This window comes from Brachypodium distachyon, chromosome 1 (genome assembly GCF_000005505.3).
Source record: "Brachypodium distachyon strain Bd21 chromosome 1, Brachypodium_distachyon_v3.0, whole genome shotgun sequence".
NCBI classification, from domain to species: Eukaryota; Viridiplantae; Streptophyta; class Magnoliopsida; order Poales; family Poaceae; genus Brachypodium; species Brachypodium distachyon.
Genome location: NC_016131.3, coordinates 66,924,096 through 66,952,095, shown reverse-complemented (window position 1 = coordinate 66,952,095; position 28,000 = coordinate 66,924,096). Strand labels below are relative to the sequence as shown.

At 55.8% G+C, this 28,000-nt stretch overlaps 2 protein-coding genes across 4 annotated transcripts; both read left to right on the top strand.

The window, feature by feature from the left end:
* The first annotated feature begins 1,482 nt into the window (after positions 1-1,482).
* On the top strand, positions 1,483-26,510 carry LOC100846065. 3 transcript variants are annotated; one of them, XM_024457500.1, is made up of 2 exons: positions 1,483-1,695; positions 25,344-25,982. In XM_024457500.1, the coding sequence occupies exons 1-2, from the start codon at positions 1,513-1,515 to the stop codon at positions 25,821-25,823; spliced, it is 663 nt and encodes a 220-aa protein (XP_024313268.1). In that variant the 5' UTR covers positions 1,483-1,512; the 3' UTR covers positions 25,824-25,982. The 3 variants fall into 3 exon arrangements, 2 of the variants coding, with proteins under 2 accessions (XP_024313268.1, XP_014753307.1); XR_001405605.2 differs by lacking the exon at positions 25,344-25,982 and adding an exon at positions 1,976-2,673 and having other exon boundaries at positions 1,491-1,695; XM_014897821.2 differs by lacking the exon at positions 1,483-1,695 and adding an exon at positions 26,024-26,510 and having other exon boundaries at positions 22,624-25,826.
* On the top strand, positions 3,802-5,867 carry LOC112269949. Its single transcript, XM_024457501.1, has 2 exons — positions 3,802-4,327; positions 4,404-5,867. The coding sequence occupies exons 1-2, from the start codon at positions 4,210-4,212 to the stop codon at positions 5,246-5,248; spliced, it is 963 nt and encodes a 320-aa protein (XP_024313269.1). The 5' UTR covers positions 3,802-4,209; the 3' UTR covers positions 5,249-5,867.
* Positions 26,511-28,000: the final 1,490 nt, after the last annotated feature.

Sequence of the window (28,000 nt, the reverse complement as noted above, 5' to 3'; positions counted from 1 at the left end):
GCCGTCACAGCGGGGTATGTCTGTCCTCATCCCGTCCAACAAGCCGATGCCACGGGCTATGAGAGAGAGGGAGAGGAGGGGGGCAACACAGGGTGGGGAGAGAGACCAAGAGAGAGCCGCCCCACGTGCTACGATTGCATTAAATACGAATAATTTTTTTATTCTTACAAAATACATATAGATACATGCTACTTCACTATTTAATATTTTCATGACATGTGAAGAAAAAAATGAATTATTAAAGTTGAAACGTCGTAACACATATTTCACGTAACATAGTATATTACGGTTGGCATCACAGAAACAAAATATTAACTTAATCATCAGTAATTATAACATATTGGGTCTATATAGGTCTTAAACCACTTTAAAATTTTATTTTAGCCCATCAAATATATTCCTACTACTTAATATTCTCATGATATCATGTCGTAGCATATATATCGTCTAACGCCAGACAAATAAATATTTGACTTAGTTAGCATATTGGACATACTACGAGCAGTGCTGCATGATTTATAGGACTAATACATTTTGAAATAAAAACCATGACCAATCTCAGTGCCCAACACATTGAGACGATTTAGAGATTTAGAGTGCGGATGCACACCGTCGCAAGAGGCATTTCTCAGGTATCATTTATGTAATCTAGTGTCCCTTCGTCTCTCCTTTTCTTTTCCCGCTCTCGCACAACTTCTCTTCTTTTCTCTCCAAATCCTGGGTGGTATAAATCCAAATCACGCCACCCTGGAGTAAATATCTAGTCATCTCTCTCTCTCTCTCTCTAGGGAGTAGTATAATTTAGTAATAAATCTCCCACTTATTATGGATCAGAGGGAGTAATTAATTTCATGTAGTGAAACATGATCGATGAAATAGAACAATTGAAATCACTATGGTTTCAACAGCGCCAAAATCTCCAAATAGCATGACATATTTAACAGACATTTAATTATCCCAAAAATGGATCACTTGACGATAATTGTGCATGCATGCCTAACACGGACATAGCACGTCACGTACGTACAGCATATCTGTGGATCGGTGCTGCAGAAAAAACTTTAACGAATCTTACTCGCATGCATGGTGGTGCACTCGCGCATCGATTTGACAATGAGTACATCCTAATTAGTCCACGTCCTCGTTTAGACGTCAGACGTGCACGGCTTCGATGCGGAACCATGTGTCTCATCAAAACGACGCGTAAGGCCTTAGCGTGCCGAGGCCCCGTGCACGCGAGAACGCGCGAACGACCCGGCCACTCGTCCGCACGGCACCGGAATTCCCAACCTAATCGATCCTCAGCTCGCAAGGAACGCACGTAACTAAAACAAATTTCTATGACCCTTAGATCCCAGATCCAACGTCCAAAATAATTGATGTGACGTGAATCAACGTGGCCTCCTCTCGATACCTCTCATATTGCTTTTAATATATAATAAAAATAGATGGCTAGATCAGGCGTCTTTTGTGTCCCTTTTGTTACGTCGGACGAGCTGTGCTGGTGGGGCCATGGCCTGTCTCTTCCATTTCCAGCTTCTCCCGTACGGAGTAGCTCGGTGGAGAAAGGGGAAAGGAGATTTTGCTTCTCGCCATTCTTCTTCCACCCTTCGTTTTCTCCAGCGAGATTCCTCCCCCTCCCCACTTCTGCAGCTCTGTGCGTATTTGGTTCCCCGGCCGGATTATCGCGCTCAGGTGAGTCCTTGTCTTCTTCCATCATCCATGTCTGCCGTTCGCTTGAGATTCTTAGTGTTCAGCTTTCTCGTAGTGTCCGTGTGCTCGTTGATGCTGGCTATGGTGCGGTTTTGAGCCCCTGGCGCGTTGATTTGTTTGTTCTATGGTGGGGAGCGGGAGCCCCATGGTTGTTCGCAATGTTCTGTGTTCCGTTGGTTGAGTGCTTGTTTTGGATTAGATTCACAAATCGAGAAGCTAAGTGTGGAGTGTCGTTGTGCTGCTATGTTTTGGCTGCTGTTAGGTAGCCTGATAGGGAGGCTGCGAGAGGCTGGAACCCAGTTCAGTGAAGAATTGAAGGCTGATTGAAACTCTGCGCGGCTGCAGTTTGTTCAATGCTGATGAAGATGCTGACGATGTCTTTTTCCAGTTTGATGGTGCTGTTTGCAAAAGGGAGGGAATGCTGTGCCTGTCTGCTTTTGATTCTGTTCTGAGCTCTCAGGAGTAGTAGATTTTCTCTTTCTTATTGCTGTTAAAAGTTTGGCTGAAACCTTTGCTCGGTTCAGCTGACAGGCTCGAGCCTGTGAATTTGTAGACACTTTGGTTTCTCTAATGGAAACCGGAGAGGGAAAACCTCTCTTTTTTTTGAAAAAAAAGGTAGCTCATAGGATTTGTGCTCTGGTTTTTGGTTAGCTGCATCAAATGGGGGGGCGAGGTGGCAGTGGTATGCATCTTCTAACACCTGGAGCTTTTTGCTTGTGTTGTAATGGTAGATGGGGCAGTAGCTTCTTCGGGTTCTGTCCAAATAACATTGGACTGGACTGATAAGCTTTTTTCAATCTCTTAGTGTTTCTCACTGCTAGTGCCCTTATATTAGATGTTTTTTAGTTTTAGGTATGGAGTAGTCCACAATGTTATTAGGCATCCTTCTGGTGAGTTTTTTAAATAATGTATCTTGGTTTGTTATACTAGATTGTGTCTATTGCCTTCCCGAGTGAATAATCGATTTTCTGTATAAATAATGCCACGCGGGCGCATGGCGCTGTTGATCTGCCAACTGGGGCCCATGCTTAAGGCGGGGGCATGTGCCCGGGAACCCCCTGTCCCAGCAAGGCGCTCCCCGGGAAGCGCCCGGGCCCAACGCACCCAGGAACCTCCCCCCGGGAAGCGGCTTCCCGGGAGGTGCCCGGGCAGGAATATTCCCTGAAGCCCCGCTAGCCCTTCCGGGCTGGTAGCTTGCCGGGCTGCTCGTAGCCGCTGCCCGGGATGGAACTTCCCCAGGAACTCAGGGACAGGGCCCACGCGTCGCGCAGCGGTGGTACCCCGGGTGCCACTCGTGCGACAGTAGCCCCCGGGCGTGGGCCGGCATCACCTGTTCCCGGAAGAGTCTTCCCCCTGGTCGGTTGCCAGGCTACGCCCTCAACTGACGTGTGGGCCCTGATTTGCCGCGGGCCTGCGTCCCTACGCTGCCCCGTGTACGGTGCCGTTACAAACGGAGTAGCGGGCGCGTGATTTCCGCCCTAACTCCCCCCCTAAATAAGGAAGTTAAAGCCACTCCGCGCATTACTCCTAATGATTAGGAGTTATCCCCGCGCACCCGTAGGGTACGGAACCGGCCGGGCGTTATAAAGCTATTACTGTTGCCAAAAGGGGAAGAACGCTCTGCCCCCATAGCCTTCGTCTTCATCCCCTTCCGCATCTCGTATCCCTGCGCTCCTGCTAGCTTTCGCCCTCACTTTCCATGGCGCCCCCCACCACCAGAAAGGGGAAGGAGGTCCAGGTCTCAAAGAAAGCCGCGGCCAGCAAGAGCGAGGCGGCAACCAAAGTGGCTGCCGCCAAGGACCAGAAGAGGCGGGAGATGCGGGCCGCGGTCGCCTTCTTCCACCCCGGCTACAACGGCGAGGCGCTGCGGAAACTCCGCCACGCCGTCGCCTCCAACTTCAACGAGCACGGTGAGACGCTGATCTTCCCGGCGGGCGTCGAGCACCAGGACAACGACTTCCGGGTGTTCGCGCGCTTCCTCCTCTGCGGCCTGGTGCCGCCCTTCTCACTATTCCTCCACGTACTGATGGAGTCCTACCAGCTGCGGGTGGCGCAGCTCCACCCCACGTCGCTATTCCTCCTCGCCACCTTCCAGTTCCTCTGCAAGGCGTTCGTGGGGGTGATGCCGTCGGTGGGGGCTCTCGGCACGGCGGCGGCATCACCGTTGACACCCGGGGCTCTCCGGGTCACGTCGACCCCGCGGGCGCCTACGGCGCCACCTACTTGGGGAGTCTTCCAGGGCTTCGCGCTCTGGCGTAACCCCCCGAAGTCCAACTCACCGGCGGGTGCCAGCAAGAGGGCAAGGAGCGATTCCCCGCCCGGCACACCAAGCAAGAGGGCGTGCGCCGAAGCGAGCGGCGCCGCCGACCCCACCGCCGCAGGGGTTGGTAGCGCTGCGATCACGCCCCCTGACGGCCCAGCCCCCACGGAGGCAGGGCCGGCAACCGGTATGTCTTCGTTACTTCTCCGCAGCTACGATTTTTTTTAGCCAAACTCATGAACGTACCTCTTTTCGCAGTGAGCGGCAGCTCGCCCGCGGCAAGCCTCTTGGACGCTCTCGCCGGTGCAGGCGAGGCAGGAGAGGCTCCCCCCGCAAGCCTGACAGCCGTGCAAGGTAACCATCCAGGTCTCCTTTGTCCGTTTTTGATAGCCCCGTTACTCGCCGATTCTCATGCTCCTCATCATTGTAGGCACAAGTGCGCCTACATCTGGAACGGGCGCGACCGTGGTCGATCTTGACCCGGTCGCCGAAGCCGCGGGGGCGGAGGTGGAGCCAGAACCGGCTCTCACGTCAAGCCCCGCCGTGGCGGAGACAGTGGCCGCGGTGGACACCGCCGCCGCTGTGACGGCGCCCGGCGACGCGTCCGCAGCTGTGGACGCGACTGGCGCGGGCTCACCTGCTGCCCAGCAGGGGACAGCCCCCGCCGGGAGCAAGGAGGCTTCCCTAGTCCCGGGGTCCCTGGGCGCAAGCGCAGGTGAAGTTGCCGGGGAAGGACAGCAAGACCCCCGGGAGCAGGCTGGCGATCCCGCGCACAGCCCCACATCGGCAGCGGGGGCTTCGTCGTCCTCGGCTGCTCTCCCCAGTACCGACCTCGGCACCCTCGCCGGGGTTGCTTGGAACCCCCTCACCTGGGATCCGAGCATCTTCGAGCAGGGGCACCGGTTCCTGGACGCCGTTAGGGACCAGCAACAGGCCTTCGTCACCTCCTTCAATGAGGTGAGGGAGCACCACGCTGCCGCCAAGAACCAGCTCGGCGAGTGTGGGAGGCTGTGGAGAGAGAACGGTGAGAATTGTCCCGGCTGCACGAGGAGACGCGCTTCGTCGAGGAGGAGGCGCGACTGGCCCGGCAAGCCCTGGAGGACGTCTGGGAGCCGGTGGTCCCGGAGGCCGAGCTCCACCGGCAGCTGGAGGCCTAGCGCATGGAGCTCCAGGGGAGGCTCAACTCAATGGCGGCCACCCTCGAGGCGACCAGGAAGTAACATGCCGAGGTGGTCGCTGCTGCCCAGATCCGGCTGGACGAGAAGAGTGTCCTGATCACCAACTACCGCGGCGAAATCCAAGGCCTTTGCGTCATGCTGGAGGTGCAAGTCAAGGCCACCGAAGACGCGGTGGGAGCGGCGCCTTGGCATGAGACCGAGCTTGGCTCCGCCAAGGACAGAGCGGCCAGGCTTGAGACCGAGCTTGCCGCCGTCCGGGAGGAGCTTGCCAAGGCCGGCAACGAGATCGCGGTGAAGACCGCGGAGCTCGCGGCGACGGAAGGCAATGTCCGCAAGGCTAAAAAGGCCGCGCACGACGCTCGACTCCATCACGGCACGCTGATCGGGCAGCGGCAGATCGAGACGGAGAAGCTGCTGAAGATCGCCCAAGCGCTGCGCGACCTGCTGCCCAAGTTTGAGCTGCAGGCAGCGGAAGTGGATGGGACAGATGTCACGACGCTGATCCCCTTCTTCTCCGATCTCCCCGCCGACCCCCCGGCCGAAGACGGCGGTGACTAGTTGCCGCAACCCCCAGCCGTGCTTGTTGCTCATCGATGTATCTTCTTTTGTTTGCTTTCCCTGCAAGTGTGGCGCTTAGCGCCGTTTGAGCAATTATACTTCAGATTCGCCCATGTAATCGTTCGACTCTTAGTCAATTAAGTTTTTCGACATGTCCATTGTTCCCGGTGCTGTCTAGTGGGGTGGCCCTTTTAGCATTTCCGCATTTTGCCTTGTGTTGCAGGGGACTCGCGCGCCTCACCCTTGACCAGACCAGGGACCCGGGACGGACCCGCGGTGCCGACTTGGGGCCAAGCGGTAGCGGGGAGCCATTCCAGTTGCGGGGTAACTACTCCAAGCCGTGCCCTTCCGGGACGGACCCGCGAAGCCACACGAGGAGCGCACTCCCCCCGCAAGCATCCTTTTAACACTCCGGCTACGCACAGGACCTGGGGCCACACCCAACGAGACAACGCTCAGTTTCGTTCAGTTCTTAGCGAATTCCGCGTTCGTGTTCAGGCACTTTGCTTTTCTGTTCAGTCCAATGCCTCATGACACTTGGCGGAAGAGTGCACCTGGAGCACTGCCTTGGTAGGGACCCACCTCGGGTACCTGTTCAAGGAAAACTGTTTCTGAGGGACGCGCTCCCTGTCGCTGGCTTGGAGGGGCAGCTTCTTCACCTTGGCGGCCTCCTCCCGGAGCTTCTGCCCCTTGCCGGGGTGCGAACTTGAGCCTGCGCCTCCCCGGCAAGCTCTTGCGGGGTAGCGCGGGCCTTCTTCATTGCCGGGGCATCGCCCGGCAAGCTGTCGTCTCCGGCAGCATCCTCGTCGCCGGCGTCAGCTGTGGCAGCAGCCCGGACGACTTCGCCAACGCACCAGGCCACGTCCTTGAGGTCGCACCTGATGGAGAGGACTCCATAGACGGACGGCATCTTCATCACGCCATAGGCGCAATGCGTGGCTGCCATGAACTTGATCAGTGCGGGCCGACCAAGGATCTCGTTGTAGGGCAACGGGGTATGCGCCACGTCGAACACTATGTGTTCGGTCCTGAACGCTTCCCGGGACCCGAAGGTGACCGGCAGCATGATGCGTCCCAGCGGGCGCACAACCCCGTGGTTCACCCCCCGGAACGGGTTGGTGGGTTTCAGCTGCTCCATCGGCAACTGGAGTTTTTCCACTAGCCTGGCGGACAGGAGGTTAAGCCCCGCTCCGTTGTCCACCAGCACCTTGGTCACCGTGATGTTGCTAATGATCGGCGAGACGACGAAGGGTATTACCCCTGAACCCAACAGCCGTGCTGGGTGAACCCAACTAACAGTTGGGTTCAAGGTGAAGAAGCTGCCCCTCCAAACCGTCGGTGCAAACCTTACCGCCGAATAGGAAAGCGCCCTCATCTCCTTCCTTTGGGATAACGCCGACGTGTTCGCTTGGGAACCGTCGGATCTTCCCGGAGTCCCCAGGGAGGTGATTGAGCATTGGCTCGCGGTGCGCCCACATGCGCACCCCGTCAAGCAGAAGATTCGGCGGCAAGCACAAGAGCGAAAAGATTTCATCAAGCAAGAGGTGGACAAGCTTAAGGCTGCCGGGGCAATCAGGGAAGTTCTGTACCCCACTTGGCTGGCTAACCCTGTAGTAGTGCCTAAAGTAGGGAATAAGTTTCGCATGTGTGTAGATTTTACTGATCTTAATCGTGCATGCCCCAAGGATCCCTTCCCTGTACCCCGTATCGATCAAATAGTTGATTCTACCGCTGGTTGTGACTTGCTGAGTTTTCTGGATGCTTTCTCCGGCTACCACGAAATCAAGATGGCGGTCGAGGATGAGGAAAAGACAGCATTTATCACCCCGGTTGGTTGTTATTGTTATACATGCATGCCTTTCGGGTTGAAGAATGCGGGCTCCACATTCCAGCGCGCCTTGCGCGAATGTTTGGGGCCCCAGCTAGGCCGCAACGCGGAGGCCTACATGGACGACATCGTCATCAAATCAAAGTGTGGGGACTCGTTGATTGATGACCTGCGGGAGACGTTCGACAACCTCCACAGGATCAAGCTCAAGCTGAACCCCGATAAGTGCACCTTCGGTGTCAATTCCGGGTAGCTTCTAGGTTTCTTGGTTTCACACAGGGGGATACAGGCCAACCCGACCAAGATAGAAGCGATTGAGAAGATGGAGGCCCCCCGCAAGGTGAAAGATGTCCAACGCCTCAACGGCTGTGTTGCCACGCTGGGGCGTTTCATCTCCAGGCTGGGCGAGCGTGCCTTGCCTTTCTTCAGGGTAATGAAGAAGAAGGGCCCAGTCGATTGGACTCCCGAGGCCGAGGCGGCGTTCCAGGAACTCAAGCAGTACCTCAAGTCGCCGCCCATCCTCGTCGCCCCCAAGCTGGGCGAGCCGCTGCTACTCTACCTAGCGGCGACTGACCCGGTGGTCAGCTCGGTGCTGGTTGCTGAGAGGGAGGAATACGTCCCGAGGACTGGGGCTGTGGGGCAGGGGGCTGAGCGGCCCCCGGCAACCGCCGAGGACCCGAGGACCACCCCCGAGTCGGCAACCTCGGCACCGCGGAAGCGGTTGGTGCAGGACCTGGTGTACTTCATTAGTACGGTGCTGTGCAACGGGCGGACAAGGTACCCGCAAGTACAGAAGCTCCTTCTGGGGATTCTCCTTGCGTCCCGCAAGCTGCGCCACTACTTCCAGGCGCACCGCGTCATGGTGGTGTTCGGGTTCTGCCTTGAGTGGGCCCTCACCAACTGTAAAGCCACCGGGAGGGTGGCCGAATGGAGAATGGAGCTGTCGGAGTTCGACCTCCACTTCGCCAACTCCAAAAGCATTAAGAGCGCGGCCCTGGCGGACTTCGTCGCGGAATGGACGTCCACGGGCGTAGAAGAAAGTGAACCGGAGACCAGCCTGCCCGGCAAGCTGGACGAGGACCACTGGGTCCTCTACTTCGACGGTGCGTTCAGTCTTCAGGGAGCAGGCGCTGGGGTCGTCATCGAGTCACGAACAGTGGACCAGTTGAGGTTCGCTATTCAACTCGACTTCGCCAACTCCACCAACAACACGGCGGAGTACGAAGGCCTGCTTGCCGGGTTGCGGGCAGCGGTCGCCCTCGACATTAAGCGCCTGGTTGTTCGCGGCGATTCCCAGCTCGTGATCAACCAGGTGAACAAGGACTACGACTGCCCTCGAATGGCGTCGTACGTGGAGGAGGTTCGCAAGCTAGAGCGAAAGTTCAAAGGTTTGCGCTTCGAGCACATCAAGCGGAAGGCTAACTTCGCTACTGACGAGCTAGCCAAGATGGCAGCAGAGCGCCGGAAGCCTCAGGTGAGGGTGTTCTATCAGAAGCAAGTGGCTCCTTCAGTTGCCCCCCAGCCGGCTGCCGGGGACGCCCCTCCGGCAACCGAAGGAACCCCTGCAGCAGCAGGGGTCCCTGCCGCTGATATGGCGGCATGCGTTGGCAGGGAGATTCCCCCCTCGACGGAAGAAATCGCCCGCTATTTGAAAGGGGAGGCTCTCCCGGAAGATGACGTCGCCGCGGAGCGTGTAGCGCGGCAAGCTAAGATGTACACTGTGGTAGATGGTAACGTCTACCGCAGGCGTGCGAACGGTGTCAAACTCATCTGCGTGTCCTGGGAAGAAGGGTGCGCACTGTGGAAGACATACATCGAGATGCATGTTCACACCATGGGGCCTCCCGGGCTCTAGCCGGTAAGGCGTTCCGGCATGGATTTTACTGGCCGACGGCCCTGGCCGATGCGGAACTGTCGCATCAGTGGCACCCGGGGTACCACCGCTGCGCGACGCGTGGCCCCCTCCCCCGGGTTCCCGGGAAGGTCTCATCCCGGGGAGCGCCAACGAGCTTCGCGGCAAGCTACCAGCCCGAAATGGGCTACGGGGCTTCCAGGATTATTCCCGATTAGGCACCTCCCGGGAAGCTGCTTCCCGGGAGGAGGTTCCCGGGCGCGCTGGGCCCGGGTGCTTCCCGGGCCGACTTGCGGGGACTGGAGGCTCCCGGACGCGTGCCCCCGCCTCGGGTCGTGGGGCCCACTGGACAGCGCCACACGGGCGCGTGGCGGGCGCGGAACGCGCGGTCCCACCAAGGCAAGGAGTAAGGCGCGCGGCTCAGTAAACGAGCCGACCGACGGGTAATTACCCGTCGGGTCGAAGGAACAGTGGTTGTCCAATCCTACCCTAGGGTCTTAGGCCCCTAGCAGCGGAGGTGGCACCCATGCATGCCACCAACTCACCAGGAAGAGTTGCATGCCTCCCCGTTGGACACTTGTAGCCCATGCACCGTGGCACATGTGGCATCCCCTTGCGTATAAAAGGAGGACCCATGCCAACGGAGAAGAAAAAGAGGGTTGACACGTTAGTCAGTTGGTCAGTTAATTGGTTCGGACGAAGCTCGCTCGATAGATGCTTAGTGGCTCCAGCAGGCAGCCAGCAGAGAGCGGTAAGGAGTGCCTAGCCACTGAGGGAAAGCCCGGGAGCTTGCCCGGCAACCTGTAAACATTTGATCCGTAATCAATATCAGCTCAGACAGGCAGGACGTAGGGTTTTACACCTCCGGGTGGCCCGAACCTGGGTAAAAATCGTGCGTACGTCTGTTCTTGGACTAGCGCGTACCCCTAGCACTTTGCCTCGCCGGCCCAGTAGGGCCTCGTCGGCCGTGCCGGCGATCATCTGGTCTCCACCCCAGACGCCCCTACCGAACCTGAAAGGGGGACGTGGCTGCACGCCCCCGGTGTCGGAGCACCGAGCGACGACATCGGGCGCGCCAGGTAGGGGGCGCGGGGGTGGACGGCGCCGGAGATCGCCGGCAGCGGAAGTTCCCATCGGCATCGGCTTCACTCTTCTTCGTCGACGAGCCTTGTCACCATGCCCTCCAAGCGGGCTGGTGATTCACGCATAGACCCGCGTGAGGCCCCAGCGGCGCACACGCGGTCGCATGACGTGCGACCCGAATCGGGAGCTCAAGAGAATCCCGAGCCCTCGAGGGTGCAGCAAACGCAGCTGCCTCCACCGCCTCCCCGACCGTCGACCGACAATCGGCCGAGGGGACCGGCTGCCCCCAGCGCTGGGGGCAGTCGGGCGAGCACGCATGGCGTCGCCCGGGCCAGCCAACGGGTGGAGACGCGACCCGAGGATGCCCCGCGGCAGCGGCACCCGGAGCACGCCGCGTCCCGAGCGACCCCTGGAGGTTCGCACCCTGCACGCCCGGAGGCGTCCGGGGCCAGGGCGGGAAGCAGCCGTTCAGGAAACCGGTTGCCCCCCGTGCGAACCCCGGCTGAAGCCATCGTCGCCGCGCGCGTCATGGTGCGGTACGAGCCGCAGCAGGGCATGCCGGCGCACGAGACGTGCGGCGAGGAGTTGGAGGCGCTTCTCGCCCTGGCCGCCCAACAGCCGCAAGGCGAGGGCGCCCCAGTAGGCTCCGGCCACGGGCCGAACTCAGAGCGCGAAGGCGCGCCGTCCGCCTCACGACAGGGGGAGAACCCGCCCCCTCCTCAGCGGGGCCTAGTAGACGGGAGCCCGGAGGGGTCCTCGAATTCATCGCCCACCGTCCCAGGGGGCGATGCACGTGGCATCTTGAATGCCTGACAACAGGAGGATCTGCGCCGGCGCTTGGAGCGCCGGCACCCACTGGAGCAAGAAGATGCTCCCCTGTGCCCAGAAGACGGCTGCACTGCGTTCGCGCGCGAGTTGCGGCGGGTGGTGTGGCCCCGTAAGTTCCGAGCACCTGCGCTCAGTACGTACGACGGGACCGCTAACCCCAAAGATTTTCTCCTGACCTATACGCTGGGCATGCATGCCATCGGCGCCGACGACAAGGTCAGGGCGAACTGGTTCCCGATGGTCCTGAAGGGATCAGCGCGAACCTGGTTGCTCAACCTGCCCGCCGGATCCGTCGCCACCTGGGCAGACCTGCGCGAGCAGTTCGTGAACGCGTTCCAGGGCGGCTATAAGCGCCCAGGAACCATGGCGGAGCTGCACACCATCGTGCAAAAACCGGGAGAGACGTTGCGGGCCTTCGTCAACCGCTTCTCCAATCTCTCATATTCTATCCCGGAGGTGGAGGCCGCCGCCATCATAAACACCTTCGCCATCAACGTCCGCAATCCCAAGATGCGTGAGAAGCTAAGCACGCATCGGATCCGGACGACGCAGGACTTGTACGCCTTGGCGCACAAGTGCGCCATGGCCGAGGAGGGGCGCCTAGCGCCCGAGCTGGCAGCCCAGGCTGCCGCGAGCCCGGGTGAGGGCTCGCAGAAGAAGGGTTCCCGTAAGCGCAGCGGGAAGCAAGTCCTCGCTGCGGACTCGGGGCCTCCTGCCGCGAGGCCCACGAAGAAGGCCTCGCCGGGGGGAGAATCTGGCGGGAAGCAGGGCGACGCGTCCCGCTGTCCTATCCACAACAACTCCACCCACGACGCGCAGAGTTGTCACGTCCTACAAGGGATCAAGCGGCGGCGGGAGCAGCGCCACGAGGAGCGCCGCGCCGCCGGCGCCTGCTTCAATTGTGGCGACATCGGGCATCTCTCCTGAGATTGCCCGAACGACCCCGGAGCGGGTCCGAGGCCGGCCGACGGGGGTGCCGGCAGGGTCGAACCCCAAGGATACGCCTTGTGTTGCCGGGGACTCGCGCGCTCCATCCTTGACCAGACCAGGGACCCGGGACGGACCCGCAATGCCGACCTGGGGCCAAGCGGTAGGCGGCGAGCCACTCCGCTTGCGGGGTAACAACTCCAAGCCGTGTCCTCCCGGGACGGACCCGGCAGCCACACGGGGAGCGCACTCCCCCCGCAAGCGTCCTCCTGACACCCCGGCCGCGCGCCGGTTCCGGGACCACACTCGGCAAAGCAGTGTTAATTCTTAGTTAAGCAAACTTTTCTTTGACAAGTTCGTTGTTTTCGATGTTGTCTAGCGGGGTGGCCCCTTTTAACCCTTGCGTATTTTGCCTTGTGTTGCGGGGGACTCGCGCGCGCCTCACCCTTGACCAGACCAGGGACCCGGGACGGACCCGTGGTGCCGACCTGGGGCCAAGCGGTAGCGGGGAGCATCTGCACTTGTGGGGTAACTACTCCAAGCCGTGCCCCTCCGGGACGGACCCGCGAAGCCACACGGGGAGCGCACTCCCCCCGCAAGCGTCCCTTTTAACACTCCGGCTACGCGCGGGATCTGGGGCCGCACCCAGCGGGACAGAGCTCAGTTTCGTTCAGCTCTTAGCAAATTCAGTGTTCATGTTCAGACACTTAGCTTTTCCGTTCGGTCCAATGCTTCGTGACGCTCGGTGGTAGAGTGCAGACGGGGCACTGCCTTGGTAGGAAACCACCTTGGGTACCTGTTCAAGGGAGACGATCTCTGAGGGATGCGACAGGAGCGCGGGGGCAGGATCGCCGCCAGCGGCAACCGCCGCCGACGATGCTACCACCCGCTCACGCGGCAACCCTCGCCTTCAGGGACTGGCCCTGGCTTTTAGGGAGGAACCCTGGCTTAGAAGGACTCCGCCCCAGGAGCAGCCGCGAGACGGCTATAACGTCCTCGCCGCCGGCTTCGCCCCACCCCGAACGGCGGGCACGGGTGGCGAGGAAGTTATAGCCTCATAGCGACAGCCCCCACAACTGGGGAGACCTGGGTTTTTTCTGGGGGAACTCGTCCCAAGGGATGTGATGGCCCTGGTTGCCCGGGAGCTAAACTGCTCGAGGGCCACGGCAGGGACGCGGTGATGGGCCGGAACGGGCGACGAGCACCGGCACCGGCGCCATCACAGCGTTCTCGCAACGACCCGCGCCCGAAAAGGCTCTCTCAAAGGGAATGTGGCCGGGTCTCTATGATAGTGCACCCGTCGGCACAAGGCACGGATGGCATGCACTACTATAGAGTCTCCGCGGCAGCCCCTGCTCCTTGCGGAGGTGTCCTATGGAGGGGGGCGACAAGGGCAGTGCAACAGTGCCTCTGCGGCGACCCTCGCCCAGAAGCCGCCCCCTTGAGGGGGCGCGGCAGGGGCACAACGGCAGTGCAACCGTCGGCATAGGACGCCGATGGCATGCACTCCCATCGTGCCTCTGTGGCGTCCCTCGGGGCGGGCTCGATGGGGTGATGCAGCAGGGGTGCGATGGCAGCGCACCCGCCCGAGCTAGGCGCCGGCGGGAAGCACCGCCTCCGTGCCTTCGTGGCACCACCTGCCTTAACGGCCCCGAACTCGGCTTCGCTCTGAGCCGTTCCATGGTTGGGGCGCGCCTTTTATAGGCGCGGGAGGGGGGTTCGCGACCGCGCGCGACGGACCCGCACAGCACCGTGGCGCTCTTCCCTCGAACGCGGCGCAGTTTCCGCCGCCAGGTTTACCAGGCGACCGCGGCACACGTGGCGGCAACCTGTCAACTCAGAAGCCTCGGAGTGCGGTGAGCCCCTTGTGTTGCGGTCCTCCCGCACCACAAGGCACCGGTGTATGGTGCGACCCGTGGGCAGCTCACGGGCACCACAGTGTACAAGATTCCACCCTTTCCTGCAGGTTAGACTCTTACCAGGCCCGAGGTGCTGCAAAAAATTTCGAAACTCACGAAAACAAGCAACACAGGTAAATCAGATAAATCCCTCCTGCTTCCCAGCCCCCGGGCACAAAGGGGTCGATGCCAAACTTGGATGTGAGCATTTCCTTTCCCAGGCGCAGCGACTGTGCGGTGCTAGCCGCTGGTGGGGGGTTAGCAACTGCTCGGCCAGTGATGCACGTTGCGGGAAGCCCGCCAACGGCATGTCCCGTGCCGGAGCGATGCGACAACGGGTTTACGTTTCGAGGCCACAACAGCCCCCTGCTCATAACCAAGTACGGAAAGGCACCTTTGTGCACTTAAAGCAGGAAACAGAAGAAAAAACACGCGAATAAACAAGGCAAACTGAAAGCTCAGGGGCGAAACACTTATCTTTATTCACGATTAACTAGCGGTTTACACACGGGGGCTGCCCGGTTACACTAGTTCGAGAGGTATGCATCGGAGGCATCACCTGAGGGTCGGGCTCCGCCGCTTCATGGGTAGAACCTGCGCAAGTGCTCAATATTCCAGCTATTGGGCACCGGCAAATCATCTTCGGTTTCCAGGCGGATAGCCCTCGGCCTAGTCACCTGCACTATCCGGAAGGGCCCCTCCCATTTCGGAGTCAACTTGTTCCCGGCCTTCGTTCCTTGTATCCGGCGCAGGACAAGGTCTCCGTTCTCGAGCCCTCGGGCATGGACTCGTCTGTCGTGATAACGACGGAGTCCCTGCTGGTAGCGCGCGGCTCGCACAGCAGCCCGGCATCGAAGCTCTTCGATGAAGTTTAGATCATCGACCCTTTGCTCGTGTTGGCTGGTGTCGCCGTACGCGCGTACTCGGGGAGATCCGTACTTGAGCTCGAGGGGCAGCACCGCTTCTGCCCCGTAGACAAGGGCGAAAGGAGTTTCGCCCGTTGCCCGACTAGGTGTGGTCCGGATGGACCACAGCACGGGCTGGAGTTCTTCGATCCAGTGCTTCCCGTGGCCTTTGAGCTTGTCAAAGGTTCTCATCTTGAGCCCCCGCAGAACCTCTGCGTTGGCTCCCTCCGCCTGTCCGTTGCTCCTCGAGTGAGCGACGGACGCGAAGCGCAGCTTAGTGCCCATGTCTTCGCAGTAGGCTTGAAATGCTGCGCTCGTGAATTGCGTGCCGTGATCGGTGATGATGCTGTTGGGAACACCAAACCTGCACACAATGCCCTTGAAGAACTTGATGGCCGCCTGGGCAGTCACCTTCCGCACTGGTTCCACCTCCACCCATTTGGAGAACTTGTCGGTGGCCACGAAGAAATACTCGTAACCGCCAACCGCCCTTGGTAGCTTGCCGACGATGTCCAGTCCCCAGACCGCGAACAGCCATGAGGACGGGATGACATGCAGGGCCTGCGCTGGTTGGTTGCTCCTCTTCGAGTGGAACTGGCACGCCTCGCACGTCCTCACCAGCCGCTCTGCGTCGGCCCATAGAAGCCATGCCGGAACGCCTTGCCGGCTAGAGCCTGGGAGGCCACATGGTGTGAACATGTGCCTCGATGTATGTCCTCCAACAGTGCGCACCCTTCTTCCTGCGGCACGCAGATGAGTTTGACACCATTCGCACTCCTGCGGTAGATGTTACCATCTACCACAGTGTACATCTTGGCTTGCCGCGCTACACGCTCCGCGGCGACGTCATCCTCCGGGAGAGCCTCCCCCTTCAAACAGCGGGCGATTTCTGCCGCCCAGGGGGGAATCTCCCTGCCAACGCATGCCGTTGTATCAGCGGTATGGACCCCCGCTGCTGCAGGGGTTCCTTCGATTGCTGGAGGGGACCCAGTGGCCCTCGTCCAACTTGCCGGGAAGGCTGGTCTCCGGCTCGCTTTCTTCTACGCCCGTGGACGTCCACTCCGCGATGAAGTCCGCCAGGGCCATGCTCTTAATGCTTTTGGAGGTGGCGAAGCGGAGGTCGAACTCCGACAGCTCCATCCTCCATTCGGCCACCCTCCCGGTGGCTTCACGGTTGGTGAGGGCTCGCTCAAGACAGAACCCGGACACCACCGTGACGCGGTGCGACTGGAACGTGGTCAATACATTTGAATGTATTGGCAAGCTCGTCAGAGTTATAAAAGACCTACCAAGTACATGCATAATTTGGCTATGTGGAGTTTGGCTGTTTGCATAAAAGCATCATAGTTCAATCCTATCATTCTTAAATAAATAGTTTTAAATTCTATTGGACACGGGGTAGAAACACCCATGCTCCTATTAACCTAGGCACATTAAGTAGATACATCAATGCTCCTACCCAGTTCAATCCATTCATTTTATTAGGAAATTGGAATGAGTGAGACCTTTCTTACAACCCCAATATCTAGTTGCTCATAATTGTCCGTAACCGGGGACATGGCTAACTACTTAGTTTGACACTCTCGAGAAGTTGTACACATTCCTCACAAGAAATCGACGTGTTAATCCCTTGTTGTCCTCAGGGTAGAGTAGCAACGGCATCGACTACAGGAATTTTCAGAACATAATCCCCCAGACCACCTGAGGGACGCGCCCCCACCTACACTGCTACATACCGATGTCAGCTCGGATCCGGGTTCATATTTCTTACATCCATCCTGACAGAGCCATAATACCATGTGGTTGTACTGGAAGCTACTAAACAGGAAACTAGTCCAGTCTCTGGTTACCCCGGGTGGCATTCCTCATTTGCGATGCAGGCGCTACCATAGAAATGGCGCTACTCATAAAAATGGACCCATAGAAATGGACCTGACGTCACATACATCTCCAATTCTCAAAGCAGTCCACCCAGGACGGTTCATTGAATTACTTGTTTTGCCATACACTAGGAAAACCATATTGTAATTCAATAGTATCACATTGTATAATACCACCCTCGTTTATTATCATAGCATAGCATTTTGCTACTACGATGGCAATTGATGGCGAGGACATCGCAAGGGTATCATATACTACTAGCAGAGGTCATAGCTAGCATAGATACAATAATAATCCTAACAATGTAACTAATAAAATTTAATGCATAATAAAATAATAGGATGATGGTCAAAGTGAACTTGCCTTGATAACAGTTGGTATTCACGCACTCTTCACAATCACAAAGTTCGCTCTCCGAGAAAACTAATCAAATACAAACAATGCATATATAAACACGTAATACAATCAAAAGTAAATATATGCCATGATGCAATGCAAAACATGTGACATGATTTGGTTTATTTTATTTGGGTGATCATTGATCCTAAGCATTGGTAATTAAAATTAATGCATCAGGTTTAAAAAGAAAAAACAAAAACTAGGGTTTAAACCCTAAAACAAGGTTTTGTTGAACTCAGCCCATTAATTTAAATCAAAATATTTATTTCTCTATCCCAATTGACAGAGGATAATAAAACAAATTTTTGGGCACTGGTTTCGATTAAAAAGGACTTCTAAATAATTAGTTATTAATTAAATGGCATTAAACCATATTCTATAAATTGACTGTGATTCAAGAATTCAAATTTCAATTTAAACAGTGCCAAAAGATTCTACCGATTGAGAGCTTTCCAAATAGGTAAAAATTGTCAAATTTGGCCAAAGGGTTTAAAAGTTATAAGCATTCGAACTTACAGGGGCTTTTCTGCAAAAGTGCCATTTAATTAAACCGGGATTTAACCTTTTAATTTTAATCCGAGACACGTGGCGGCTTCTCATTCGTCGGTACCAATTAGATTTAAAGAATTAATATGTTCTAATCTTGGCCGTTGGCCAAGATCCGACGGCTGTGAGGGCTCGCGCTCACGTCCGGGAAACCCTAGGGTTCCGCCGACGCAGTCCGGCGGCGGCGCGGCATGGGCGGGGCGGCGGCCGGCGTTCCGGCGGAGCTGGCGGCTCGGGGAAAGCTCCGGCGAGGGCGGCGCGACGAGGTGAAGGCCGTGACGCGGTCGGCACGGCGAGACGAGGTCCGAGGCCACGCCTGGGACGACGGAGGGTCTCGGCGGCGTGGGCGCGGGCTCCGGCGAGGTCGGGCGGCGCTACTCCGGCTGCTAGGGTGCACCAAGATCAAAACAGCGCGCGTCAAAACGGGCGCGAGGTCGATGCGGTCCAGAAATTTCAAGGCTCGGGCGAAGAGACTCACCGGCGAGGTCGGCCCGAAGCGAAAACGGCGGCGCCGGGCTCCTTGCTCCGGCGAGGGAATTCGGCGGCGTGGGCGCGTGCGAGAGGGGACGAGCAGAGGGAAAGAAGAGAGGAGGGGCGGGGCTTTATAGGGGTACGCTCGGCTTGCTTCGGGAACGTCGGGATTAGCGGATTCCGGAGATGGCGGCGGCGTGGTGTCCGGCGCGGATTTGGCGGGCGGCGCGGGCGGCTTTCCTTCCGGGGAAGAAGCGCCTGACAGCTGGGCCCCACCTGTCAGTGGCTGCGGCTGCGCGCGCGAGCGGAGCTGGGCCGGCTCGGTCCGGTTCGGGCGCAGGTGAAGCTGGGCCGGTTCGGCCCATTTGGCCGGGCCGGTCCGGTTTTCCCTTTTTTTTTCTTTTAGCCTTTTCTTTTGTTCCTTTTTCTCATTTCTTTGATATCTTTTGATTTTGAACTCCAAATTGGTACAAATAAATTCCAGAAAAATTTGTAAAATCATGTTTTATCATGATTCAACTTTTGGGACTAGTTTCCCCTTGTCGCACCAGTGGCACCCGGGGTTCCACCGCTGCGCGACGCGTGGGCCCCGTTCCCGAGTTCCTGGGAAGGTCTCATCCCGGGGAGCGTCTATGAGCTCCCCGGCAATCTAGCAGCCCGGAAGGGGCTAGCGGGGCTTCGGGGAATGTTCCCGCCTGGGCACCTCCGGGGAAGCTGCTTCCCGGGAGGGGGATCCCGGGTGCGTTGGGCCCGGGTGCTTCCCGGGGTCGACTTGCTGGGACTGGGGGTTCCTGGGCGCGTGCCTGTGGACAGCGCCACGCGGGCGTGTGACGGGCGTGGGACGCGCGGTCCCACCAAGGCAAGGAGTAAGGCGCACGGCTCAGTAAATGAGCCGACCGACGGGTAGTTACCCGTTCGATCAAAGGAACAGTGGTTGTCCAATCTTACCCTAGGGTTTTAGGCCCTTAGCAGCGGAGGTGGCACCCAGGCACGCCACCAGCTCACTGGGGGGAGTTGTGTGCCTCTCCGCTGGACACTTGTAACCCATGCACCGTGGCACCTATGGCATCCCCTTGTGTATGAAAGGAGGACCCATGCCAACGGTCAGGGGGGGACGTTTTCAAGGGCTAGGCAGAAGATTAGTTGGCTACAGGAGACATTGGGGGCTGGGTTCGACCGGCTCATAGCTTCCAGCATTGGCAGAGCGTGGTAAGGAGTACCTAGACACCGAGAGGAAGCCCGGGAACTTGCCTGGCAATTTGTAAACACTCAATTCCAAACTAATACCAGCTCAGAGAAGCAGGACGTAGGGTTTTACACCTCCGGGTGGCCCGAACCTGGGTAAAAAACATGCGTGTGTTTGTTCTTGGGTTAGCGCGCACCACTATCACTCCATCTCGCCGGTCCCACAGGGCCCCATCGGCCGTGCCGGTGATCGCCGGGGCTATGCCCAGACGCCCCTACCGAACCTAAAAGGGGGCCGTGGCCGCATGCCCCCGGTGTCGGAGCACCGTGCGACGACACCCCTCAAAATAAAATATCTAAAAATACATTTTCCCTATAAATGCCTTTAGGGCTATATAACTATTTAAATAAAATAGTTTTTCAACTCCAAATAATTATCCAAAAATTATGGGATAGCTTATTTATGCAATAAACCCCTTTTATAAATAAACCCTATTGGTTTGAAGATCCAAAGCTCAAATGGGTGAAAACCCTAGGGTTTAAACTGAAATAAAATCTTTTAAAGCCTTTTGAGATTCAAATTTGAATTCAAATATGCAATTGTGGCATGATGCTCATGAATGCAATGCATATGAAAGGATTTGAAATTTTGGGATGTTACACGTGCGCAGGTGGTGCGTGGCAGGTTTGCGCCCATGCCATGCCTCGTAGGGAGTCATGCCGTCAACGCTACGCGTTGGAGCCCAGTTGAGGAGGTACACAGCCGTGCGCACCGCCTCTCCCCATGCCCATGCTTTTCAGCAAGCACCGAGCCATCTCCACGGTAGTCTGATTGCGCCTCTCCACGACGCCATTTTGCTGAGGCGTGTACGGCGCCGTCGTGCAGTGCTTGATGCCTCCATCATCACAGTACTGGCGGAAAGCGATCGAGTTGAACTCGCCGCCTCGGTCTGACCTGAACGCAAGAAGACACCGCCCCGATTCAGCTTCTGCTCGTGCCTGAATCTTCTTGAAGCGGGCGAAAGCCTCTGCCTTGGTCTTGATCACCTCCAGCCACATGTACTGTGAGTGATCGTCCACCACCAGGAGGAAGTAACGATTCCCTCCTGCAGTAGCTGGCGTGACTGGCCCGCACAAGTCCGTGTGCACCAACTCCAGAAGTTCGTCGGCGCGGTACGTCGTCGCCTGCGGGAATGGAAGGCGATGTTGCTTTCCAAGCGCACAGCCATCACACACCTGGTGCACCAGCTCGACAAGGGGAATGCTCGTTGCCATGTCAGAGCGTTCGAGCTCCCGCAGCGAGCGGAAGTTCAGGTGGCCATAGCGACCATGCCATAGCCATGCCGGGTCGTTGCCGCTAGCCATCAAGCACGCCGGCCTGGCCAGCGACAGGTGCAGCACGTACAAGCGCCCCTTGTTCCTTTGTACACGAGCTAGGAGCCGGCCGGCAGGGTCACGTAGACTGAGGAAGCCGTGCCGCACAACCTCGTCCCTCTGGCCAAGACTGACGATGTTGCTGCGTAGTCGCGGGATGTAGTAAACCTGCGACAAGGTTAGGTGCTCGCCATTCCGGCATTGGAAGAGAATCGTGCCTCTCCGTTCGATTTGCACCTCGGAGCCGTCACCGAGCTTCATAGTGCCGTACGTGCCTGTGTCTAGCTCAGAGAAGATGTCACGCCGCCCGGTCATGTGGTTGCTGGCACCCGTGTCAAGGTACCAGGCGGTGCCGCAGCTCTCGCCAGTCTTCAGCGCCTTGGCCTGGGATCTCTCTTCGGAGATGCACCTGCTCGACGCGGTCGCAGGTCGCTGTCGTGGTAGGCGCGCACACCGTGGCGAGAAGAAGCGGCGGCTCGGAGTCGTCCCCATCTGCACGTGCCAGGTTCACCTTCTCCTTGCGCTCGCGACGAGGCTCGGGACAGTGCTTGGAGTAGTGGCCGGCATATTTGTTGCAGTTGTAGCATTTGACAGTCGACATGTTGCGCTCGCCGCCTTGCGCGGCATCTGGCGCGCCACCGTCTTGGTTTTTGCTGTCGCGGGCGCCGCGGTTGTCGTTGCCGCGCCTGCGATCCTGCTGCTTGCCACGGCGGCGATTGCCGTTGCCGCCGGAGCTTTGGCCTTGCGTGCGCTCCTTCTGCCGCGCGTTCCACTGCTCCTCCGTGAGCAGTAGCTGCGGCCCCCCGGCGCCATCCATGCGCCCACTGAGGTAGCTTTCCTCAGCAGAGCGCAGGCGACCGATGAGATCCTCAACCGAGAGCGTCTTCAGGTCCAAGAGAGTCTCGATCGACATGGCGATCTGCATGTACTGCGAAGGCACACACCGGAGGAATTTCTGCAGAATTTTTACCTCTTCAACAGTGTCCCCAAGGGTGCGCAGGTTGTTGACGAGCGTGGTGATGCGCATGCCGAATGCCTCCAGCATCTCGCCGTCGTGGAATTCGATCTTCTCGAATGCAGTCCGGAGGCGCTGGGCCGTAGCCTCCTGGATGCGTTCGACGCTGAGGCGCATGGTGGAGACCATATCCCATGCCTCCTTGGCCGTCCTCTTGATCACCGGCGTGTTGACCATCTCTGGCGGCACGACGCGGAGGATCACGGCGTGCGCCAGCTTGTCGTCGTGGACGCTCGCCGGATGCCCCTCCATGACGTCCAACATGTAGCTCGCCTCCATGTTCATCTGCATGACCAAGGACCACTCGACGTAGTTGGTGGGGGTGAGCATCGGCCAGACAATGGCGCCGCTCGGGACGAGGCGCTCCTGCAGCGTGCGCTCGTGGATGACGATTTAGTTGCCTCCACGGCGCGCCTTGCTCCGCCCACGGCTCTGGGGACGCGGCCGTGTTCATGGCGGAGTAACGGAGCGCGCGTCGCCACCCATGGCCACCGCCGGGCTAGTGCGTTCGCCGTCGGCAAACATGGCGACTCCTCAGAACCTAACGGCTCTGATACCAATTGAGGTGGAGGTCTCAGGTTCGACTCTACTCACCCCTATATTTTAGATTTTTTTATAAAAATGTTAATCGGGTCGTACCGGGCTAGTCCAGCCCGTGGACCTCGGTATGAAGCTTCGGCGAAAAAAATACGTAAGAAACAAGCTATCTCCGGGCCCGGTGCAAACGGGTCAAGCCTGCTGGGCTTTTTTGTCTTTTAAAAAAAGACTGGCCCAATGGCCATCTGTGTCCGCGTCACTTGGGTTCCTCCCAATTCGAAGGCAGAGAGGGGCTCACGCGGTTTGACCGGGCGCGGGACTCGGGTGGGACGCGCGTCGGTTGCTGGTTGGGGAAAGAAAGGCCGATGCTGTCCGGGGTCTTCGCCGGAGATTGGATAGGTATTCTTTCTTATTACACTAACACGTTTTGATATTTGTACAAATTGTTTGATGGTCAAAACGAACTCAGAGGGTTTGTTAAAAATGGTGTTTCCCACCTACAGAAAAAGTTTCAAAAAAATTGGAACAAGTTTGAAATTCTTGAAATCACGGGGATTTAAATTTTGTTAAAGTCGCAGTTTGGCATATAAAGTAGCCAACTCTGTCTCGACATGTGGGCTCGCAGGAAGGAAAGAGGCGAGGTTGGTGGGAAAAAGAAGTTCAAACATGTGGGCTCCATCTTATGGCTTAAGTCGGCCTTAAACATTGTGGAACTCTTATATTGTTATAGCAAATGTTGTGGGTCCTACCTTAATGGGTCAAAACCTGACTTCCGCGTAGCCTAGCACAATGACTCATGTGGTCTGGTGGTCAACACATATGTAACATTGAGGGGCGACTCCCCTCACCTCCATATTTTAGATTTTTTTTAAGAAAAATGTTAATCGGGCTGTACTGGGCTAGTCCCGATTTGTTACGTGAGGGTCAACACATATGTAACCTACAAGTGCTGAAAGCGATTGTTTAGCTGTAAAGATCCGAACTTTGTGGGAAAAGAAGAGATTTCATTTTTGCAGAAAATCAAGCATCAGAAAGCCTCAACCAAAATACGCACCAAATTTGCGGATTGCGTAAGCATATAAGCGAGCAGAGAAAATTGGCAAAGGAAAAAAAAACAAGAACCACAGGATTCTGACCCGAATTAGGGAAGAAAAACACCACTTAGATTCAACCCTAGGCAAGCTAGTGAGCGGCGCTAGGAGGATATGCGGCGCAGACGACCGACGGAGGCGTCGCGAGGCCAAGGGTGGCGGTGTTCGCGGTGGTGGCGAGGGAGGCAGATCTTGACGGCATCGGGAGAGAGTTGCGGAGCAGGAGGAGCCGGCGATGGAGCGGCGGCACCGTCTGCTGGTCGCGCCTTCGACGTCCCGAGGCGAAGGGCGAGGAGGCCATGAAGCGGCGGCGGTTTCAAGGGAAGAGGGGTCGGGGAGAGGAGTTTTTGTGTACGGGAAGAGGAGTTTCTGTTCCTGTTTTTTCGTTCGTGGGCTCGTGGGGAGGGAGTCGGGACCTGGGAGAGCCATCTCGGAGGCGGTGGCATCGATGTAATTTGGATAAAAATGACGTACGAACGACGTACCAAACTCGAAATTAAGTAGTAGTAAAAAAATGTTGTGGGTCCTACCTTAATGGGTCAAAACCTGACTTCCGTGTAGCCTAGCACAACGACTAATGTGGTCTGGTGATCAACACATATGTAATATTGAGGGCCACTCTCCTCACCTCCATATTTTAGATTTTTTTTAAGAAAAATGTTAATCGGGCTGTGCCGGGCTAGTCCAGCCCGTGGACCTCGGTACGAAGCTCCGGCGAAAAAAAAAAACTACCTTTCTCCGAGCCTGGTGCAAACGGGCCAAGCCTGCTGGGCTTTTTGGTATTTTCAAAAAAGAACGGCCCGATGGCCGGCCATCTGTACCGCGTCACTCGGGCTCCTCCCAATCCCAATCTCACTTGGGCCCCGTCGTTTCCTTAGACGCCCGGGATCGTTAGGTTTTGCCAGTTGCCGTCTCTTCTTGCGCCGCCGTTTTAGATCTAGCCATCTCCAATTCCTCGACCCCCAAATCGCAGGGCTGCCTTTCCCCTTCCTCAACCAACCATGGCCCCGTCGTGGGTTTTGCTCCGCCCCGAACTTCCGTTCACCCACGACGTGGGGCTATTCAGCGAGGCCAGCCAGCAGCCAAAGGGCTGGATGAGCGAAGGAAGACCACCACGTCCTGAAGAGACGCGAGGAGCGATCACCGCATACCTAGAAAGCTTGAAACCCGATGCGCATTTCGCGGATCCACCGGAGATATCTTACATCCGTCTACTCCGGCCGACGGAATCCGTCCCACCCCTGTGCGGGGTCGTTGACTCAGCCTGGATCTCGAGCATAGACAAGCATCTGTTTGCCCTGTATGCCGGTCCATACCGGCCTGGCAGTGACATCTATGGTAGAAAAGGAGGTTATCTGATCTACGACGCCAGGAAGAACTCTCTCTCGCCGATTCCAGAAATCCCATACCACATGTCCCAGTCCGCCATCGGGTACGAAACGGCGGTTGTTGTGTCCCTCGATGGCGATGGCGCAGGTGAGGGAGCCGGATATGTTCTTGCCGAACTGACGAAAAAAGAAAGGCTCAAGGAAGGCTCCGAAGCCGAACTCTTCTTGTGGCAGTCGTCTAGTCCAGGTTGGGTTAGTAAAATTGCTGTGCTGCCGCCCGAGGCTTGTTCGCCCACCACTGATTTCTGCGCCGACAAGTGCTTCTCATTTGGGGGCTTTCTCTGCTGGGTAGATCTCTCCAAAGGCATGCTGGTCTGTGAGTTGTGTAACTTGCAAGAAGACAACGATTTGAAGTTCCGTTATATTGCATTGCCTGATAATTGCCCCACTTATGATCTCTTCAGCCCTGAGAATCAAACGCTGCAGGTGCAAGAATTTCGTTCCATTGGGTGTGTTGGCGGCCAGATCAAGTTTGTTAGCGTGGATGATCAAGTTGGGCACCTGCCTGGGCACAAATTAGAGATGAATATATGGACTCTTTCTTCTGACCTTACAGAGTGGAAGGATGGCAAGATGTACAATCTTGGAAAGATCTGGGAGAATGGGACTCATTTGTTACATGGCATGCGGAAGCTAGCGCCTTCTCTTCCTTTCCTTAGCAAGCATGAAGACAACGTTGTTTATGTAGTCTTTAATGATATGAGGGTGGTGGGCAGTCATTTGGAGTGCAAAAGGCAGTACTTAGTCCGTGTCGATATGAAGAATGATGATGTGAAGTTCTATCGGCAAACTACATACCGGATTCTGTCACAGCTCTTCACCTGTGAGATCGGTGCAGACCAACAGGGCTTATTAGAAGACCAACAGGTACAAACTGGATTTGGTTCGTGCTTTGAAGGACGCTAGTAGGCTGCATTTTTTCAGTTTGTAATACTTCTTGCTGTGACCTTTTTGAATATGTTGAGACCTTTGCTGCTGTGAAATGTCACTCCCTTTGTGAAATTGTATTGATGTGCTCTTGTGATGCAGCTTGTGAAACAGTAAAATGTTCATGATGTTCTTGAATACTTTTGATTTATAAAAATAAAATGTTCATGATTACGCAGACTGCCGTTGAATAAATCTGACCGAATATTGTTGCAATGTACTGATGCCAAAGCGCTAATGCGGAACCTGGCTGACAGATCAGCGCAGGTCATGAATCTCAAGAGCCACTCGCGAAACCTGCTTGTGTTTATTTGAGGTGATGTCTTTGGTGGTTCAGTTGCTGGATAATGCTTATCTTGCAGCCGATCGGGTGAGGCTAGACTGTGTGTGGGTGCTAGGTGTCAGTATCTTCTTCTGCTCGAGTTTTTCTGGTTTGCTGTTTGTCTGCAACCTTAATAAGACCTCACTGTATTTTTCTGCTGTTGCTATGGTGCGATTGCGCTTTACCGCTCCTGTAATGTGTTTGGGATTTTCCAGAGTTTTTCTTCTCCCCGAATTATGTCTTATTTGCGATGGTTTTCTCCGAGAGTTCGAATAGTGCTCATTCGAAAAGTGTTTTCAACAGTGGAGTGCATTTTTCGACTTCCTTTGTTCAAGCCGGGTTCTCTGAATTCCACTGTTTAACCCAGTTTTTTCCGTTACAGTTTCCGGGTATTTTCGTTTCACTGGACCGCTTTGTTTGCCCGCCCGGACTTCCCGGTTCGTGTCTCCTTGTCTCTTGTGGATGAATCGGGGTAGTACTAGCAGTCGCAGTGGAATCACACAGCGTCGGTTGGTCTTCCCGGTTCATGTCTCCTTTCCATCAGATCGGTCTTTCGGTTGTGTTGGCTAGCGCATGAAGCTTGACATGGTATCAGAGCCAAAGATTTCAAATTCGAGTTCTAGCTTTTTAATGCTATCATATTGCCTTTTAATGCTATCATCTTATTAGATGAAGAAAGATAGTGATTGGACACTTTTGCTAGACAAACAATTTTAATGCTATCATGTTATTATGTTATTAGATGAAGAAAATTAGTGATTGGACAAAGATTGAATACATGGCGTAATAAATTACATGGGAATACATTTTTTCCTTTTGCCTCATTTTGTAAGACTTCGTGTACAACTAATTTGGAACGGAAGGAGTACTATCACATCGGAGTCATTTCCTACAATGTGTACCTAGAGAGACTGTGTCTGTTTGACAGACACGAAAAAACTAGAGAGTGTACATCTGGAACCAAGAATGTTTTTCCTTAAGATGCAGGAAATTCACATGCAGACATTTGATTTCTTTGTACAATTGGAGTATATTAGTGGACCCTAGATAGACACGATGCGATATAGCCTTCAATTATAAGCAAAGCCTAAAAATGAGCTGGTGCTCAAATGAGCCCGTTATTTCGAAAAATCAGAAACTACATTTTTGGTATCCAAAAAAATTCTGAAAAAATACTATACATGTACATATGGATGTGTATTCCATGCCTGTAAAATTTGATTGAGATATATGTTCATTTGTGCTTTACAAGAGGAAAAAATTCTAATAGGTATATTGTTAGCTATATGAAATCCACTCCTTTGTCTTTTTTCTGTAATTAACATGTTAAACTATTTAGTCATGAAATTGTACATGCATGTATGTGTGTGTGTGCACGTGTGTGTAAATACAAATGTTTTTATATTTTTTAAACGTCTTATGATTTTTGAATTTTTTTTATTTCGGGAGCCCGAGCTCACCTTTTCCTCATTAAAAAATCCCTCAAAACGTGCTACTGTACTTGACAAGGCGTTTGGCACAGATTTTGTAGAATCCAGAATATTGAAAGGATGATGCAAACAATATGCTTCCAGGCATGCAAAAGTAAACATCAGTTCTAAATGGAAATGCTACAGACCTGGATCGATAGGAGTTGGACAGCAGCTCGGCACTTAGGGTGTGTTTGATTGAAGCCAACATCTACCCCACCAATTTTTTGGTCATTGACTAAAAGTTGGTCTTTGTTTGGATGGTATTTGGCAATGTCAATGCTCTATAGCCAACTCTAGTTCATTTTTTAGGTCAAAGTTGGCCAATTCATGGGCAAGCAAAACCATGACCAATATTTTGGCAA

Excerpts from the sequence above, each read along its gene's own strand:
- LOC112269949 (XM_024457501.1), top strand. The coding sequence starts at position 4,210 with ATGAACGTACCTCTTTTCGCAGTGAGCGGCAGCTCGCCCGCGGCAAGC. Across the intron at positions 4,328-4,403 it reads AAGCCTGACAGCCGTGCAAG|GCACAAGTGCGCCTACATCT; the intron begins GTAACCATCCAG and ends TCATCATTGTAG.
- LOC100846065 (XM_014897821.2), top strand. The coding sequence starts at position 24,531 with ATGGCCCCGTCGTGGGTTTTGCTCCGCCCCGAACTTCCGTTCACCCAC.